At 41.4% G+C, this 16,875-nt stretch overlaps 1 protein-coding gene across 1 annotated transcript in view; it reads right to left on the bottom strand.

Annotated features, from left to right (window-relative positions):
• FBLN1 (fibulin 1) overlaps positions 1 to 16,875 on the bottom strand; it is a 147,234-nt gene that overhangs the window by 36,856 nt on the left and 93,503 nt on the right. The window contains exons 13-14 of the mRNA XM_077807438.1: positions 16,221 to 16,352; positions 14,394 to 14,517 (exon numbers count right to left, since the gene is read on the bottom strand). Of these exons, the coding sequence (XP_077663564.1) occupies positions 14,394 to 14,517; positions 16,221 to 16,352 (256 nt within the window). The remainder of the gene's footprint in view (positions 1 to 14,393; positions 14,518 to 16,220; positions 16,353 to 16,875) is intronic.

Raw genomic sequence — 16,875 nt, forward strand, 5'->3', positions numbered from 1 at the left:
GGTCACCTAGGAACCTCTATTTTGCCCCTTATATAATGATATATGCCATATATAAGAAACACTGCCCACGTTGAGAAGTGATGGAGAAAAGTGGAGAACTGTAACAATGATAAATAAATTGTACGTGCAGCATGCAATAGATGAATTGACATTAAAACTTTATTAAAATTGAAGAAAAAAATAAAAAGCCACTGCCAGAGGGAAAAAATAGCCGATGCCTGCATGTTAGGGATCAAAGCTGTGCAGAAACAAAGACAAAAAGTTTGGCAATAAATGTGCTGACAGTTCCATGGCGGAAAAGTTGCATTTGAATGGTCAGAAGAAGGTCTCTGGGCTCTGTGATTTGCTGCTTCATGACCACAATACCACTGTAGTTGTTCACTTTTTTTGTGGTGAAAAAACCCTCCTCGTTCCCGCTGATGATGGACAGCAGAATTTTATCCCCAGGGACAGCATTGGAAGGGCCCATGCGGAAAATGTCGGTAGGTACTTGAATGTTGGTAGGAAAAGAGAGGTGATAGGAGGTTATTCTCAAAGGCAGGCTCTGGCACTCCTTATTTTCATTACAAGGCAAGCGCTCACAGCGACTGCAAGAAAAGTGAGAACACAAGACAAGAGGAGGATTAACGTACATTTAGCAAGCGTGGTAGCAAAAGGGGGGGCAGTGGGGGTGAGAAATGATATGCTGACTTGCGCACTGTATCCATTCTCCAGTATGACTGGCTCAATCATAATGCAAACAGACATTCATTAAATAAGTATGCACTTGTTTGTAGCTTGTGTTTTTAGGAGAGAGTTATACCACTTCTAGAAGAGTTGCCCTTTCCACACACCTGCTGATATGCTAAACTAGAATGGGGTCTGAGGTACCTTACCATGGGTAAAATGTTATCAGAACTTAGCATCCAATTGTCTGGAATCCTCTTTCACAGAGTTTAGCTTCTTTCAAAAACAGCAGATTTTGTTTTGTGGTCTCATGTCTAGCAAACAAAGGCCTATATTTTCTCAAGTGACTAGTGAATTCGGGGTGCCCAAGTTCTTGAGATACCTTCTAGATCCCTGTTTTTATGAAAGTATCCACTCTCTAAAAATCAGACTCCTTTAAGGTTTCCCCGTATTAAAAGAAAACCCGAAAGTCTCAAAAGTTGGAGGCACCCAAGATCACGTCTGTTAACCTATGGTAGTGCAGAGGAAGACTCCTGACCCTAACCATGACAATTTCGCCAATTTCCTTTGAAGAGGAACTTCTTCCAGAGCCTAGCAGGGTGATCACTGCTAACCTGTGTAACCAAGAGAACCAACTCAACTCAATGTAGAACACTTCTAAACAGGCACTGAAAACCAGACCTAATAGCCTCATTTCTCCAGCCCATGCCCTGGACCAATAAACCTCACACTTACAGACCTGACTCAAAAGGAAATATCAATGGGAAAAATCTCAGTACGTTGGTAGTAGTCTTCCAGCCCCTTGCTGACTGCTTTTTTTCTCCCCCCCTAACTCCCAGCCTCCATAACACACCACATCCACAAATCCATCTGACTGTGAATCTGCCAATCATGCCCACAACAAAATGCTGGCCAGTCAGAGTGGCAATGGATTGGCAGCCCTAGTCCCACCAGAGGCACTGTAAGTCATGCTCCCCGCAAAGGCAGCATTCTGTTTCCTTTCAGCTACTGAAATAAGTGAAGCTTCTCCTGTAAAATATGACAGATGGATATGCACATTAACATTCATAGCTAATGGAGAACATTATCGTATGCTAACATGTTAATAAGAATCTGCATATGTCATCTGGTGGGTTTGGGAACTGTATTTTTACCATTAGAGATTCACCTAAAATGAAGGCTGGTTTGAAATTCAGACTAAAAATAGACCCAAACCACCAAGTTCAGTTCTGGATCTGAACTTCTCCATGTCCAGGATCTTAGGATCCAGGGTTTTGTTCCAGACCGCAATAGAGTGAGGGGAAAGACATGATATTCTGTTCTGGATATTTAACTTCCACAGCCTTTGCGGTTGTTCAGATACATCAGTAAAGTTCAGGCTCATCTTATACACAGTCATTCATCAAGTAAAATTATATGTGACATTTGCTAAACTCAATGAGAAAATGAAATCCAGGTTTTGGGGTTTTTTGTTTTTAAGTAAGTTAACCCAGTGCGTTGCCATCAAAACATGCAAGTCATGTCCTGTCTATACTTCCAAAGCTGATAAGAACTACATTAATTATTTGCAAAAAAAATGTTGTTTGCAAGGGCTGCTCTCCACTGAAGATTTGCTCAGGCACAAAAACATTACTTGCTTCCTGCCACGTCCCACTTGGTAAGAGATGTGACTCCATTTCCTCCACCATGATGCAACAAATAGGCCCCTTACAGGCTCATAATGTGTCCAGATTATGTAAATCATAAGTCTCTGAGCAAGCCACACTATGCTTTTTTGCACATCACCAATGTGAGGTGGCCTTGTACATTTTAGGGCCCTTTGAGTGTACCCAGATTAAATACCGTTGGCAGACTAATCATGTTTAAAAAGCAAGATCAAGAGCACTCTGGGTTCCTGTCAGAACACACAGTATAGTCACGTTCACAACAGGCCACTAACCTGTTGAACAAAGTGTGTTTAATTGTCTAAGATCTGAATCCTCAAAGACTTAATAATGATAAATAATAATAATACCTAGCTCTTATGTACAGCTTTTCATCTTTGGAGCTCAAAAGGTGGTCAGTGTCATTATCCCCATTTTGCAGGATTCCTCAGTTTATGGGGAAACTAAGGCAGAGAGGGGAAAGTGTCTTGGCCAAGATCACCCAACAGGCTAGCGGTAGAACTTGTACGTGCTTAATTTTATTCATGTATGTAAAGAACAGGCGTAAGCTGAGGCCTAATTGTGCTTGACTGCTCTGATGATATTTAAGCTATATATTGGTTTTTGCATTTTTTCCATAGCATACAATTAATTTTACTTAAGAAAATTCATGGCATTTGTGTTTTTGTTTTTTGGAAATGTTGTTGTTAGAAAGATAAGATGCTGAGTATGAAATCATGGAAAATATTCCCGCATAAAGATGGCTTTTTGGAAGCATTTACAAATGCATGCGCACACAGAAAGATACAGGTGATCCACTCTTCTGCTAAAGTCAAATGAATTTTAAAATAAAAGTTCATGTAAAAAAAAAAGCTTATTGAAAAGGACATTCTGCTGATTCTGAAATGTTATTTGTGGAGACATAGGTCTGTCACTAGGAAGTTAGAATTATTTAAAATTCATGACCTTTTATATCAACCCTCCACAGTGCACACTTCACTGTCGGTTTCGGGAACGTGTATTGACCCATCAAATAGCAGCAAAGAATAGTTAGCAAATATTATCGCATTCAAAGTACCAGAGTTCAATCTGGAGTCATGCCCCAAAAGAACAGTAAACAATGAGTATCTAAATCCCAATGTACTTTCTAGGCACAACGTTAAATTCTTCCCCTCTGCGGGTAGAAGAAAATCATACAGTAGGGAATTTAACAACCTAGTGTTAACAAATGAGCAGACCAAGACCAGGGGTGTAGATCCAACTCTGTGGTATTGCACTATGGATTAGCTGGCCATCGTGTTACTGAATCCTGCTACCACTAAGTGTCGCTGTGGGTAAAAACACGAAGGAACCTATTTAAAGGAAGGGTTAGAGAAGGGGAGGGATCTGGATACCAGAGAAAAAATAAAACCTGGTGTAGCAGAGCAAAAATAAAACTGCTTAGAGTGGAGCAGTTCTCAATAGCTCTTTATAATTCCTGCAAACCTCTGCAATCATGTTAGAACCATGGTCCTGAAAAAATAAACTAACAATTATTAAAATATTGCAAAAAAACTATGCCTGGATCCACGCATAATTATTTTAGAGCACTGTTTCAGATTTCTTTTTCTTTTAAAATGATATTACTCGACTTAACATTGATCACAAAGGATTACTGAGACCTTTGTTTTTGTGTGCAAAATATTGGTTCTTTAAAGAATAAATGCTCTGCCAAACAATAAAGAGACTTCATTTTTAAGGAAATAATAAAGTATTCTATATCAAGGACATTGTTAGAAGAGAAATTGTTGTGATGTTCTTAGTTTCTGAGTCTGGCTTTCCCTTGATACAAAGGCTACTTATACAATTATGATGAAAAGAGTTAAGTACATAAAGTCCTCATGCACTGATGAGAGAGTATCCAGATCTTTTGATGTAAGGCTTTGTACTCAGCAATGGATCTACGGCTCTGGAATTTATTCCAGAAATAGAACCCATATCAATATGCTGAATGAAGGACCTAGTGATACAACCGGTGCTGAAATTTGGCTCTGTGTTTGTGTGTTTATAGGGTGCATATCAATCTCTGCACTCAATAGAGGCATGTTAGAGTCCTCTACACAAGCATATTGCTATATCCTCATGTCTTCACTATTTGAGTTGGAAGAGTCACCAGACATTGGGCATGGTTTGACCAAGTGGGTAGACTCAGCTCAGAACAATACTAAAGAGCATAACATCAAAAAAACTTTTACTTGTTTGTTTGGGTGGAGAGTTTGAAAGGGTGTTTATGCCAACCTTAGTTGAAATAACTTGGGTTCTTACTATCTGCCACTCTGTGTTCACTAGAGAGCTTATTTAAAAACAAAAGAATGGACATATTGGGTCAGACCAATGGTCCATCTAGCCCAGTATCCCGACTTCCAACAGTGGCAGGTGTCAGGACCTTCAAAGGGAATGAAGGGAATGGGGCAATTTATTGAATGGTCTATCCCCTGTCATCCAGTCCTAGCTTCTGACAGTCAAAGATTTAGGGACACAGAGCATGGGGCTGCGTCTCTGACAAGCTTGGTTAATAGCCATTGATGAACCTATCCTTGATGAATTTAGCTAATTCTTTTCTGAACCCATTTATACTTTTGGCCTTCACGACATTCTCTGGCAATGAGTTCCACAGGTTGACTGTGTGTGGTATGAAGTAGTACTTCCTTACGTTTGTTTGTAAACCTACAGCCTATTAAAGTGCACTCCATTTATAAGAATCAGTGATATAAGAATCAACTGCATATAGTGATTGAAACCACTGGGACGAAATCATTTCTATACTAACTAAAATACTCCACTTGTAAGAATCAACCATGTATAAGAATAAAATAATTCAGGACAGATGTGATTCTTAATAAAGGAGTGCACTGTAATTTCAGTGGGTGACACCTGGTTCTTGTGTTATGTAAAGGGGTAAAAAACACTTTCTTATTCACTTTCTCCACACCATTCATGATTTTATAGATCTCTATCATATCCCCCCTTTGTCATCTCTTTTCTATGATGAACAGTCCCAGTCTTTTTAATCTCTCCTCCTATGGAAGCTGTTCCATATTCCTAATAATTTTTGTTGCAATTCTGTCTTTTTTCAATTCTAATATATCTTTATGGAGATGGGGTGACCAGAACTACGTGCTATATCCAAGGTGTGGGCATACCATGGATTTATAAAGTAGCATTATGGCATTTTCTTATCTACCCCTTTCCAAGCAGTTCCTAACATTGACAAGGGGTTTTTTTTTTTGGACTGCCCCTGCACATTGTGGATAGTTCTCTGAAAACATCTGCTCAGTGATTCCAGATCTCTTCCTTGAGTGGTAACTGCTAATTTAGACCCCATTATTTTGTATGTGTAGTTGGGATCATAGTAAATGCAAAATAATGCACATAATCCTGACACTGAGTTGATAAATAACTCATTAGGTGAGTTGTTTCATAATAGCCAGATACATTAGAGCCAGATACATTTCATACATACATAATAACCAGGTATATTAGAGAGCCAAATGCAGACTGGAAAAGCTTGTAATGTAATTAGAACGCAGGGCAAAGCATCAGAACACTTGAGTTCTATTTTCAACTATGCCATGGGCTTGTTTGACCTTGTGCAAGACATTTAAACAAAGATTTTTCCCTGCTAGCTTTGTGCCTTTAAAGCATCAGTCATATCAAATCTGGCTTGCCCTGATTTTGATGCAAGACCTTGGGATGGGGAAGTTATGTGTGTCTCAGAACATGCGTATGGTCAGCTCTTCCACCTAATGAAAGGTGTGAGTTACTGAGTCTTTAACAAGGATGTCCTTTCTCCAAAATGTGTTAGTCTTTGGAAGCAAATAGGTTTTTACAAAAGCAAACAGAAAACCAAAAACTTCTCAACAGTCTGATTAAAAAAGCCCTTCCATCTCACTTGCTCAGCTTTCAACTTCCTGATTCTTGTGATGTTACAATAAATTGTTTCCAAAATTTCATAAACTTTAAAAAAAATAACTGTCACCTCCCTGCCTCATTCAGTGCATGGGCTAGACGGTGCTCACAGAATGATCAGGTATTCAATATTTTGTTTTCTCCCCACTGTTCAGTGTGTGGCCTTAGGCCTTATTTACTGCACGCTATTCAAACCCTGCTCTGAAGACAGAATTATTAATTCCCTCATGGGGTTTTTCTATAGCACTCATCACTATAATATCCGACAGGTTTCAGAGTAGCAGCCATGTTAGTCTGTACCCGCAAAAAGAACAGGAGTACTTGTGGCACCTTAGAGACTAACAAATGTATTTAAGCGTAAGCTTTCGTGGGCTACAGCCCACTTCCATTTCCCCATGTTAAGTATCCTCACACCTTCTTGTCAACTGTCTAAATGTGCCATCTTGATCATCACTACAAAAGTCTTTTTTCCTCCTGCTGATAATAGCTCATCTTAATTAATTAGCCTCTTACAGTTGGTATGGCAGCTTCCACCTTTTCATGTTCTCTGTAGGTTTGTGTGTGTGTGTGTGTGTGTGTGTGTGTGTGTGTGTAACCTTCTTACTATATGTTCCATTCTAAGCATCCAATGAAGTGGGTTTAGCCCATGAAAGCTTATACTCAAATAAATGTGTTAGTCTCTAAGGTGCCACAAGTACTCCTGTTCTTTTTTTAATATCTGAGTGCTTCACAAACATTAATGTATCTTCAAAACTCCCTTGTGTGGTGAGAGAGTGGTATTATTTCCATTTTACTTATGGGGAGCACAGAGAGATTCAAGAAAAAAAGTTTCCAGTAATTTTAGGTGCCCAATTTGAAATGACTAGTTTTGATTTTTCAAAGTACGTAGCATTATACAGTACTCCATGTGTTCAAAGCACAGTTCCCATTCACTTCAGATGCAGCTGTGAGTGCGCAACTGTTCTACAAATCAGACCCCAGGGTCTCTAGTCAGGCACTGAGAAAACAAAGGAACACACTATTAGTGACCCTGTGCAAAATGTTTAGTTTGCCTAGCATCACATAGGAACTGTGGCAGAGGCAGGGATAGAATCCAGTACTCCATGGGATCTTTCAACTGCCTTCATTATGAGATCCTCTTTTCTCTTCCTCCAGAGTCCCCAGTTTCATTTATTTTACACCTTCTAACCTCTGCAAAAATGAGGCAGGGGTCCTACTGACAACTGCCTCCTTTATCTCACAACCCTGATTTATCCCCAGAGCAGGTCCATTCTGTGCACTTAATGAGGCAAGGGTCCTGTGGAAAAAATAGTATGTGATCATGTAATTAAAGACATAATTAGGGCTACATTTTAGTCACGGATATTTTTAGTAGGGCTGTCAAGCGATTAAAAAAATTAATCATGATTAATAGCGCGATTAATCACTCTGTTAATAATAGAATACCATTTATTTAAATATGTTTGGATGCTTTCTATATTTTCAAATATAATGATTTTGATTACAACACAGAATACAAAGTGTAGAGTGCTTATTTATATTTATTTTTTATTACAAATATTTGCACTGTAAAAAACAAAAGAAATGGTATATTTCAATTCACCTAATACAAGTAGTGTAGTGCAATCTCTTTATCATGAAAGTTGAACTTCTGTACAAAAAATAACCGCATTCAAAAATAAAACAATGAAAAACTTTAGAACCTGTAAGTCCACTCAGTCCTACTTCAGCCAATTGCTCAGACAAACGAGTTTGGTTACAATTTGCAGGAGATAATGCTCCCCATGTCTTGCTTACAGTGTCACCTGAAAGGGAGAACAGGCGTTCGCATGACACTGTTGTAGCCAGCATCGCAAGATATTTACGTGCCAGATGCGCTAAAGATTCGTATGTCCCTTAATGCTTCAACCACCATTCCAGAATATATGCATCCATGCGGATGATGGGTTCTGCTTGATAACGATCCAAAGCAGAGTGGACCGACACATGTTCATTTTCATCATCTGAGTCAGTTGCCACCAGGAGAAAGTTGATTTTCTTTTTTGGTGGTTTGGGTTCTGTAGTTTCCGCATCGGAGTGTTGCTTTTTTAAGACATCTGAGAGAATGCTCCACACCTCGTCCCTCTCAGATTTTGGAAGGCACTTCAGATTCTTAAACCTTGGGTCGAGTGCTGTAGCTATCCTTCAAAAATCTCACATTGGGACCTTCTTTGCGTTTTGTCAAATCTGCTGTGAAAGTGTTCTTAAAACAAACGTGCTGGGTCATCATCTGAGACTGCTAGAACATGAAATATATGGCAGAATGCAGGTAAAACAGAGCAGGAGACAAGGAGTTCAGTTACAAATTTAATTAACGCATTTTTTTTTAATTGAGCATAATCAGCATGGAAGCATGTCCTCTGCAATGGTGGCCAAAGCATGAAGGGGCACATGAATGTTTAGCATATCTGCCACGTAAATACCTTGCAATGCCAGCTACAAAGGTGCCATGCGAAAGCCTGTTCTCACTTTCAGGTGATATTGTAAATAAAAAGCAGTCGGCAGTATTTCCCGTAAATGTAAAAAAACTTCTTTGTCTTAGCGATTGGCTGAACTAGAAGTAGGACTAAGTGGACTTGTAGGCTCTGAAGTCTTACGTTGTTTTGTTTTTGAGTGCAGTTATGTAATAAAAAAAATCTACATTTGTAAGTTACAGTTTCACGATAAAGAGACTGCACTACAGTACTTGTATGAGGTGAATTGAAAAATACTATTTCTTTTATCATTTTTACAGTGCAAATATTTGTAATAAAAAATAATATAAAGTGAGCACTGTACACTTTGTACTGTGTTGTAATAGAATTCAATATATTTGAAAATGTAGAAAAACATCCATAAATATTTAATAAATTTCAATTGGTATTCTATTGTTTAACAGTGCGATTAATCGCATTTAATTTTTTAAATCGCAGTTAATTTTTTTTGAGATAATCGCGTGAGTTAACTGCAATAAATTGACAGCCCTAATTTTTAGTAAAATTCATGGACAGGTCACAGGCAGTAAACAAAAAAAAAAAAATCACGGCCCATGACCAATCCATGACTTTTACTATATACCCCTGACTAAAACTTGGGAGGTGGAGCCTGAGGGAGGGCAGCCTGGGTGCTGGGGGGAGGGGGCGAGCAGCAGCACGCAGCCCAGGATTTCCACTGGTGCAGGGGTTGAAGGAGGGGTTGGTGGGGCCAGCAGGCTTCCTATCTGGCTCCGCGCCTCCCTCCCCAACAGCAGCAGAGTTTGGGTGTGGGAGGGGGCAGGGGCCCGGGACGGTGGGCTCTGGGTCGTGCTTACCTGGGGGCTCCCTGGAAGCGGCGACATCCCCCTCACTCAGCTGCTAGGCGGAGGCATGGCCACCTCTGCCTGCAGGCATCGCCCCTGCAGCTCCCAATTGGCTGCAGTTCCTGGCCAATGGTCGCTGCGAAGCCAGCGTTCTGGGCGGAGGCAGCGCACAGAGCTGCCTGGCCATGCCTCCGCCTAGCAGCTGAGCGAGGGGGATGTTGCTGCTTCTGGGGAAGACCCCAGGTAAGCGCTGCCCAGGACCCGCCTCATCCCGTCCCGGGCCCCAACCTCCTGCTCCCTCCCAACCTCTGCTGCTTCTAGGGGGAGGGGTACAGTGGCCCGAGACTGCCCCAGCAGCAGCCAGTGCGACTGGTGCAGAGGCTGCCTGAGCTGCGCCAAGCCAAGTGCGTCAGCCCTGCAGAAGTCATGGAGGTCACAGAATCCGTGACTTCCATGACAAACCTGCAGCCTTACTCATAATGCCTACGCAACTTTCTTTCTGCATTTCCTGATTTTTGGAATGCTTGACTTTGCAACCTTAATAATGGTCTTTTAATGAGGTTTATTGTGGCAATTTCCTAGGTTTTTAGAAAAGCAAATTGAAAAAATAAATTCCATCGTGTGGTATCATACTGACACCCGCATGGTTCATCTGCAAGTTGGGACCCTTTATATCCAGCCCACAGACCTCTGTCACTTCAGCTTATAGAGTAACTGATGGCAGTAATACATTGTCATACTCTCTGGGGCCCAGGACTAGAGGGGGACGACACACAGACATTGGGTTTCACATACATTTGCTGACAGCAGGGGAATAAGACAAGACTCAGGCAACTTGGGTTCCACACCAGACTCTGTAAAGGGGTTTGCTTTAGCGGGCTCAGATTCTTCTGCCTGTTTCCCACAAGTGTGACCCCCTCTGCCCTGTCCTTTCCAGCCTGTCCCAGCCCTGTCTATTCTCCACCCCCAGCTCTTTGTTCCAGTTCCATTCTCCTTTCCTGCCCAGTCTCAGTCTCCAGTCTTGAAGGCTTCTCATCTCAGTCCCAATCTCCTCAGTACTGGTGTTCCCTCTCTGGGCTTGCTGTCTGAATTTCACTCTCCCCCTCTGCATACCTAGTCCCAGTCTCATTGTTCAGCCAGCCCCATTCCCTCCCACCCAGTGGCTCGCAGTCCTAGTCTCTCTCCTTGGGTTCCTCATCCAACCGTAGTCTCTTAGTCCTAGTTCTTTCCCAGTGATACTGGTTGCTCAATCCTGTAAATTCCTCATCTGATCCCAGGGCACCCCTGCCCACAGCCAACTGGATCCCAGTCCCACTCCTCCCCTACCTCCTCTATTTCCCTCACCAGCTTCCACTCCCAGTCTACACTCCACCTCCCCCACAGTTTTCTTGCTTAACCAGTTCCAATCTCTTCCCCTCAGCTCCCAATCCCAGCCTCCCCTACTCTGCTCCCAGACCCCACCTCACCCAGTCAGGTATATTTTCTCTCCCTACACCTCTCCAGACTCCTTGTCCCAATCTGCTCTTTTGCCACCCCCCTCGATGAAACTCCCCCCACCCCGCATTAGAATCAGATAGCTTCCTTCTCCGTACCACCTTGGCATGAGTGTGTGTGCAGGGGGTGTGTGTGCAAGGGGTCATTGAGAGCACAGCAGATACAAGCTCCTTGCTCTCAGTTCAAGTCCCACCTCACCCCAGAGCAGTTGGGAACAGCCATTACAGGGTAAGACCTTCTGAGCCTCCAACTGTAGCCCTGGGCTGTAGGGATAGCGCAAGCAGAGTCTGGTCAGCACTAACTGCTCTGAGGGGATGGAGCATGCTCAGTGAGGATGGAATCTTCAGAGATTTTAGCTGCTAAAAATCAAAGACAACACTACTGAGCACATGTGAACTGCAAGTTTTCAAAGGCTTATAACTTGGCCAAATTCTGGTGGATTCTCATGGGGATAGTAAAAGGCACATCCCTGACACATTTCAAGTCCCTGCTCCAAAGCATGGTAATGCTAGAGCTGTTCAAAGAAAAGGTCGGACTTTTTTTTAAACGCAGTCAAACAATGATTTCTCCCCCTCTCCTTATACATGGAAACAGCTGAACCATTTTGACTGAAATTGCCTCACACTGAAGGTTTTGGAAAGATGCCTGGCATGGCAAATTTTAGCCCAAAGAGTTAAAGTTTGACAAAGTTATAAGCAACTGAAAAAAAGTTCTGAATAATGGGAAATGATGGTTAACTTTTAATAAATAATAATAATAATAATTAATAAATATATAATATATATATAGTCCTAGCTTGATGTAGCATAAACGTCTGGTAAACAGCCATAACCATTTCTTTCCCTTAGCTTTGCGATTACCAATGTTTGAATTAATTGTCACACAGAGACCCTAACTGTTACGCAATTCAGAAACAAAAAGTTTGTTAAGGGAGGTTCAGTAAGTTCACTGTCAGTAAGAAGTACCCAAGCAAAAGCAATATCAAGATCATGGGCTGTTCAGCAAGAGGAGTCAGTAAGAGTGAAATGTGGGCTGGAGTGAGAACACGTTCACATGTTTCTCACAATTGACAGCCCATAAATGGGTGTGCCAGGAAGTGTGCAAGGAACATCTCTTTCCTTGTACAACCCATTCAAGGGTCTGTTACATTTGCAGACCCCAAAGCATAACTCCAAATGGGATTTAGAGATTTCAAATAAACTTCTTGCCATTCCACCCTACGTGCTGTTCTGTGGTATCCTGTGTTTCTCTTGGTAGTAAGATATAAACACCTTAGGACAGGAAACAGGTCTTAATCTGTGCTTGTGAAGCACTGAATAATTTTATGGAATTATATCACTTAGGTTTATTAACAAACAACAATGAGCACTACCACCATTACATAGCCCCGTTCCGTAACCCAGGCCTGAAAGCTATTAGCTAGGGAAGTTTTTGGACCACTAACTCTTTATGCTGGTTTCTGGCTAACTGATCTAGCTGGTTTCTGGCCATGTCAGGATACACTGGAATCTCTCTCCATGAGTCCATTTGAGGTGGGCAAAACAACAGACTTGCTGCCTCCAAAAGGGATCAGCCATAGAGAGGCTATTCTGACCTACTATTGCCACTGAAAAAAGGGTGTATTTTTTCCTATAGCTTGGATACTAAGAGGTTTGCTGGTTGCCACAGGTGAGCAGACACAGAGACTATTTAACAGGGACTCGTTCTTTAAGTCACAAATTGTTGTGTGCTTTATTGCAAGCATAGGCAAAAAGAGAGAAGAAAGCAAGTGAGTTAGCCAAAAGTCAACAAACTAATAAGAGTATTTTTTGGAAGGGAAAGACAAATGGAGAAAGACTAAAAGAAGAATGCAATGTGCGTTTGTGTGTCATGTTTATTTTTAAATTAATCTTGACACCTCAAGAATTTTCATAACCATAGAACTTTGCTAAATCACTTTAGTAACCTATTACAAATGAGTGAATTTTACAAATTAGGATGTAATTAAACAAAAAAAGAAATAAGAAATCTGTATCACAAAGCATTCTTTCTTCATTTATTTGGCAAGTGTTGCTTACTGATATTTGTTTATTGTTGTTAAGTGTTGTTTATTGACATAAATGTAATTATTGACATTTCACAAAACACTAGTAAACTTTCTGTTGTGTATATTTTATAAATAAAGGTCTTAATATGAAACTCCCTCAACAGCATCCTGGTCATGATAAAATTAATACCCACCATGTCACTTATATAGCGCTTTGCATCTTTAGACTTTGATGCAAACACTAACAAACTAATCCTCACAACACTCCTATGAGGTAGATAAGTGTTAGCCTCATTCCACAGATGGGACATAGAATATTAAATCTTAGCTGAGACATGATATGTGATGGAATCATGTCTTCTCATTGACTGGGAAGGGAATAACAGATTTATGACCACTGTGGCATGTCAGCCTCTCTCTCTAGCTGATAGAATAGAAACTTACCTGGGCAAATGCACTTGGGAAGGTTATGGAACAACCACATGGCCTTCAGAAGGAACCTCTTGATTGTTGAGCTGCCATAAAGCAGATGGGAAGGAGGAGGAGGAAGCCAGAATGAGTCCGGCCCTGGAGCAGCCATAAGCTTTGTCTACACTAGAGAAATTTTGCAAAGATTTCTTCTTATCATTAGCACCATTACAGCCAGTGTCGACGGGTTGCCAGCTGCCTGTGGCATTTTATACACCATGCTGATCAGACCTTTTCTGAGCAACACGAACTGAAACAAATACTGGTAGCAGCCGACCGGTCTTCTATACCTGGGCTCCTAATCTTGCTAACAGTGGTGGAGATGAAATGGTGTTAGCAGGGAGAGAAATTTTTGCAAAATGTCCATACTATAGACAAGGCTTTAGAGGGGGAGCTGCAAGGAAAATGAACCTTTCACTGAAATATAAAAGCAGGTAAAGGGTTTGACTTAGCCAATCTGAGGGAAGAAAGGAGCTCCCGAGTCCAGTTGTGGGAGTGTTGGAATCTTGAGGCTAAACGTGACCTCCACCACCAGGCTGTCCATCAGAAGCCTATGCTGATAACACCACCTTGTGCATCCAACTTGGTGTCAATGAGTATGTTTCTCTCTCTCCATTTGGTGTTATTTGTGACTTAAAGACTTTTAATCCAAGAACCATAAGTCTGTCTCACATGTGGGAGAAAGACCATAATTTTTTGTGTGCCACTCATGGGGTTGGCAGATTGGAGAATTACAAATTTGGGAGGATCCACAATATGCTTAATTGATGGTGGCGTTAGGCCTGGGGAGATGCCCATCAAGCCAGCCTACTAGAAAATGGAATGTACTTACGTATCTCCCGATTTGCGATAATTTTCCGGGCATTCCAGAGAGAGACAGCGAAAACTGCCTTGGATGTTAAAGCAGGTCTCATTGAATAAACAGTTATGTGTTTCTGCAACACACTCATTGATATCTGTCAAGTGGAAAAGATAAAGGGGATAAAAACACAAGCCCTTCCTCTGCTTGTAGGCCCGAGATGAAGAAAATCACATGTTAGCTACTATGCAATACAGAGGAGCAAAATGATTTTACTACTGGCTAGAAAAAAAAAACTCCACAAGCGGGTATTCCTCAGGGGTGGTGGATAAATGATGGGTGGATTTATCAAAGGGATGTTGGAACATGTGATTTTCAGATTGTAAAACATGGCAGGACTGTTGGGTTTTTTGTATTTTCTATAAGCAAATGGCAGGGTTAATAAATGACAAATTCTGGTCAACAACCAAAATGTAAGGTATTTGGAGCCCCAATGGCCCCTCCCACAGTCTTCTACTGAGTGCAAGAGTTGTGTCATCAGTGGCAGGGATAGGAACAATAGCACTGGGGCGAGCAACTGCTGCTGGAGGAACAACCAAACAGGCGGATGCTGGCCTCAGAGGCCAGATAAGAGAGGCTGACAGAAAACTCTTGCTCCCCAAAATAAAAACCGCTAGGCAATCAGGGGGTAATAGAGAGGCTGCAGGCCTGCAAAGAAATATTCAGCAGCCTTTGTGGGAGGGAAGTGGGTTGGCAGGCCTGTTGCCATGCAGAGGTAACAGGCAGTGCTCGGACACTATGATGATGGAAGCTACAAACATCTGGATAGGTAGAAAAGCCGCTTTGCTTTTTTAGATTAAAAGTTGAAACAAAATTGTCTGACATTTACCCTTCCTTTGACTCCAGCCCTATGTGTGTGTGTGCTGTAAGTGTCCTGATCCATGCATTTATCTCCGATTATCATTACTACTTAATATTGGTTCATCAGACCATCTGTAACATGCCAAAATTTTTATACAAGGAAGGTAAGTTCCTTCCCCAAAGGGCTCACGGTTGAAGGCCAGACAGACAAGTAGAGGTCAGAGGAAAGGGAAGAACAAATATACAAGTCAGCTTGATCCACTGTAGGCAGCATGGCAAAAGTTGGTCTTTTAATTTAGAGGAATTTAAATATGGACAGGGTGAGGCCTTGCAGATGAACGCACTACGCTGCAGCAGAAGAGGGGAGTATGTCAAGTGAACTAAATGCTTTCTTTTGTGCATGGGGACAGTATGGCAGCCAAATGTATTAGTCCTTGGGACTAAGTGCAAGCACCACTCTGAAGAATCCATGCATTTTTCTCGCTGGCTAGAAGGAACAGATAAGGGGAAACAGGCGAAAGGTCTGGGTTTATCAACATGAAAAGCTGTGCTTTACCTTCGCTCTGGTGCCTACCCATAAAACTGAATAATATTTTGTTGTAAAGATTCAGCTATTTCTCCCACATAGTCCCTAAATGGAAAAAACCCTGTACATTTTATAGAGCGTGATTATATTTTTATTAAATACTTAAACCAACCCATTTCATTCTGTAGCATTAGCTGGGATGTAGTTCTCTACTGAGTTTGATGGACTGGTTTAAAAATTCTGTAGAAAGAGTATTCTGTTACATCCTTTGGGGTCTTAGAGTAATTTCTATAGGATCCAATTTAATTATTATAGAACTATTAGTTTTGCCCCTACTGAATTCTAGTAGACATAGGATATCTACTAAATTGTCTGTAAGACACATTTATGTTTCCCACCAATTAAAAATGTAATTAGATTTTTCCGCAAGCTAACAATCTGGTCAGATATTCCTGCACAGTTACTGAACATACCTTGGCAGTTCCGTGCATTGGGTGCCAATCTGTAACCAGGAGAAGGACAGGTGCACTGAAAGCTTCCAGGAACATTACTACATCGATAAGAACAGATGTGTCCTCCAGTAGGTAAAGCACATTCATCAATGTCTGAAAAAGAAATCCCCACCAATTTTTTTAAACTCCCGTGAAGCTTGACCTAGTTTGCAGCAGCTGTACTGCTTCATGATAGTGTTGGGTTCAACAAGCCACTAGCTTGTGACTCAGATTAGCAGGCTGGGACAAAAACCACTGCATAAAGGTAACAAGGGAAGTCTGGGGAAAGTCAAAGGCAATATAGAGAACAAGAAGCCAAAAACATTGTATTGTCTATTTACAAAGAAAAAACTTAGTGCTTTTCATCCACAGATCTCAAAGCACTTTTCAAGGGAGGTAAATATAATTACCCCCAATTTACAGATGGGGCAATTGAGGCACAGGGACCTGAAGTGATTTGCCTGAGATCACCCAGCAAGCCAGCAGCAGAACTGGGAACAGAACCCAGTGAAGAGAGTCCCTGTCCAGTGCTCTATCCACTAGGCAACACTTCCTCCCTATGATAAATATTTGGGCAAGACTTATTTATGTGTGTTTAACTTGTCAGAAAAAGGGTTATGAATAAAATACTAAACTA

Source organism: Eretmochelys imbricata, chromosome 1, assembly GCF_965152235.1.
Source record: "Eretmochelys imbricata isolate rEreImb1 chromosome 1, rEreImb1.hap1, whole genome shotgun sequence".
NCBI classification, from domain to species: domain Eukaryota; kingdom Metazoa; phylum Chordata; order Testudines; family Cheloniidae; genus Eretmochelys; species Eretmochelys imbricata.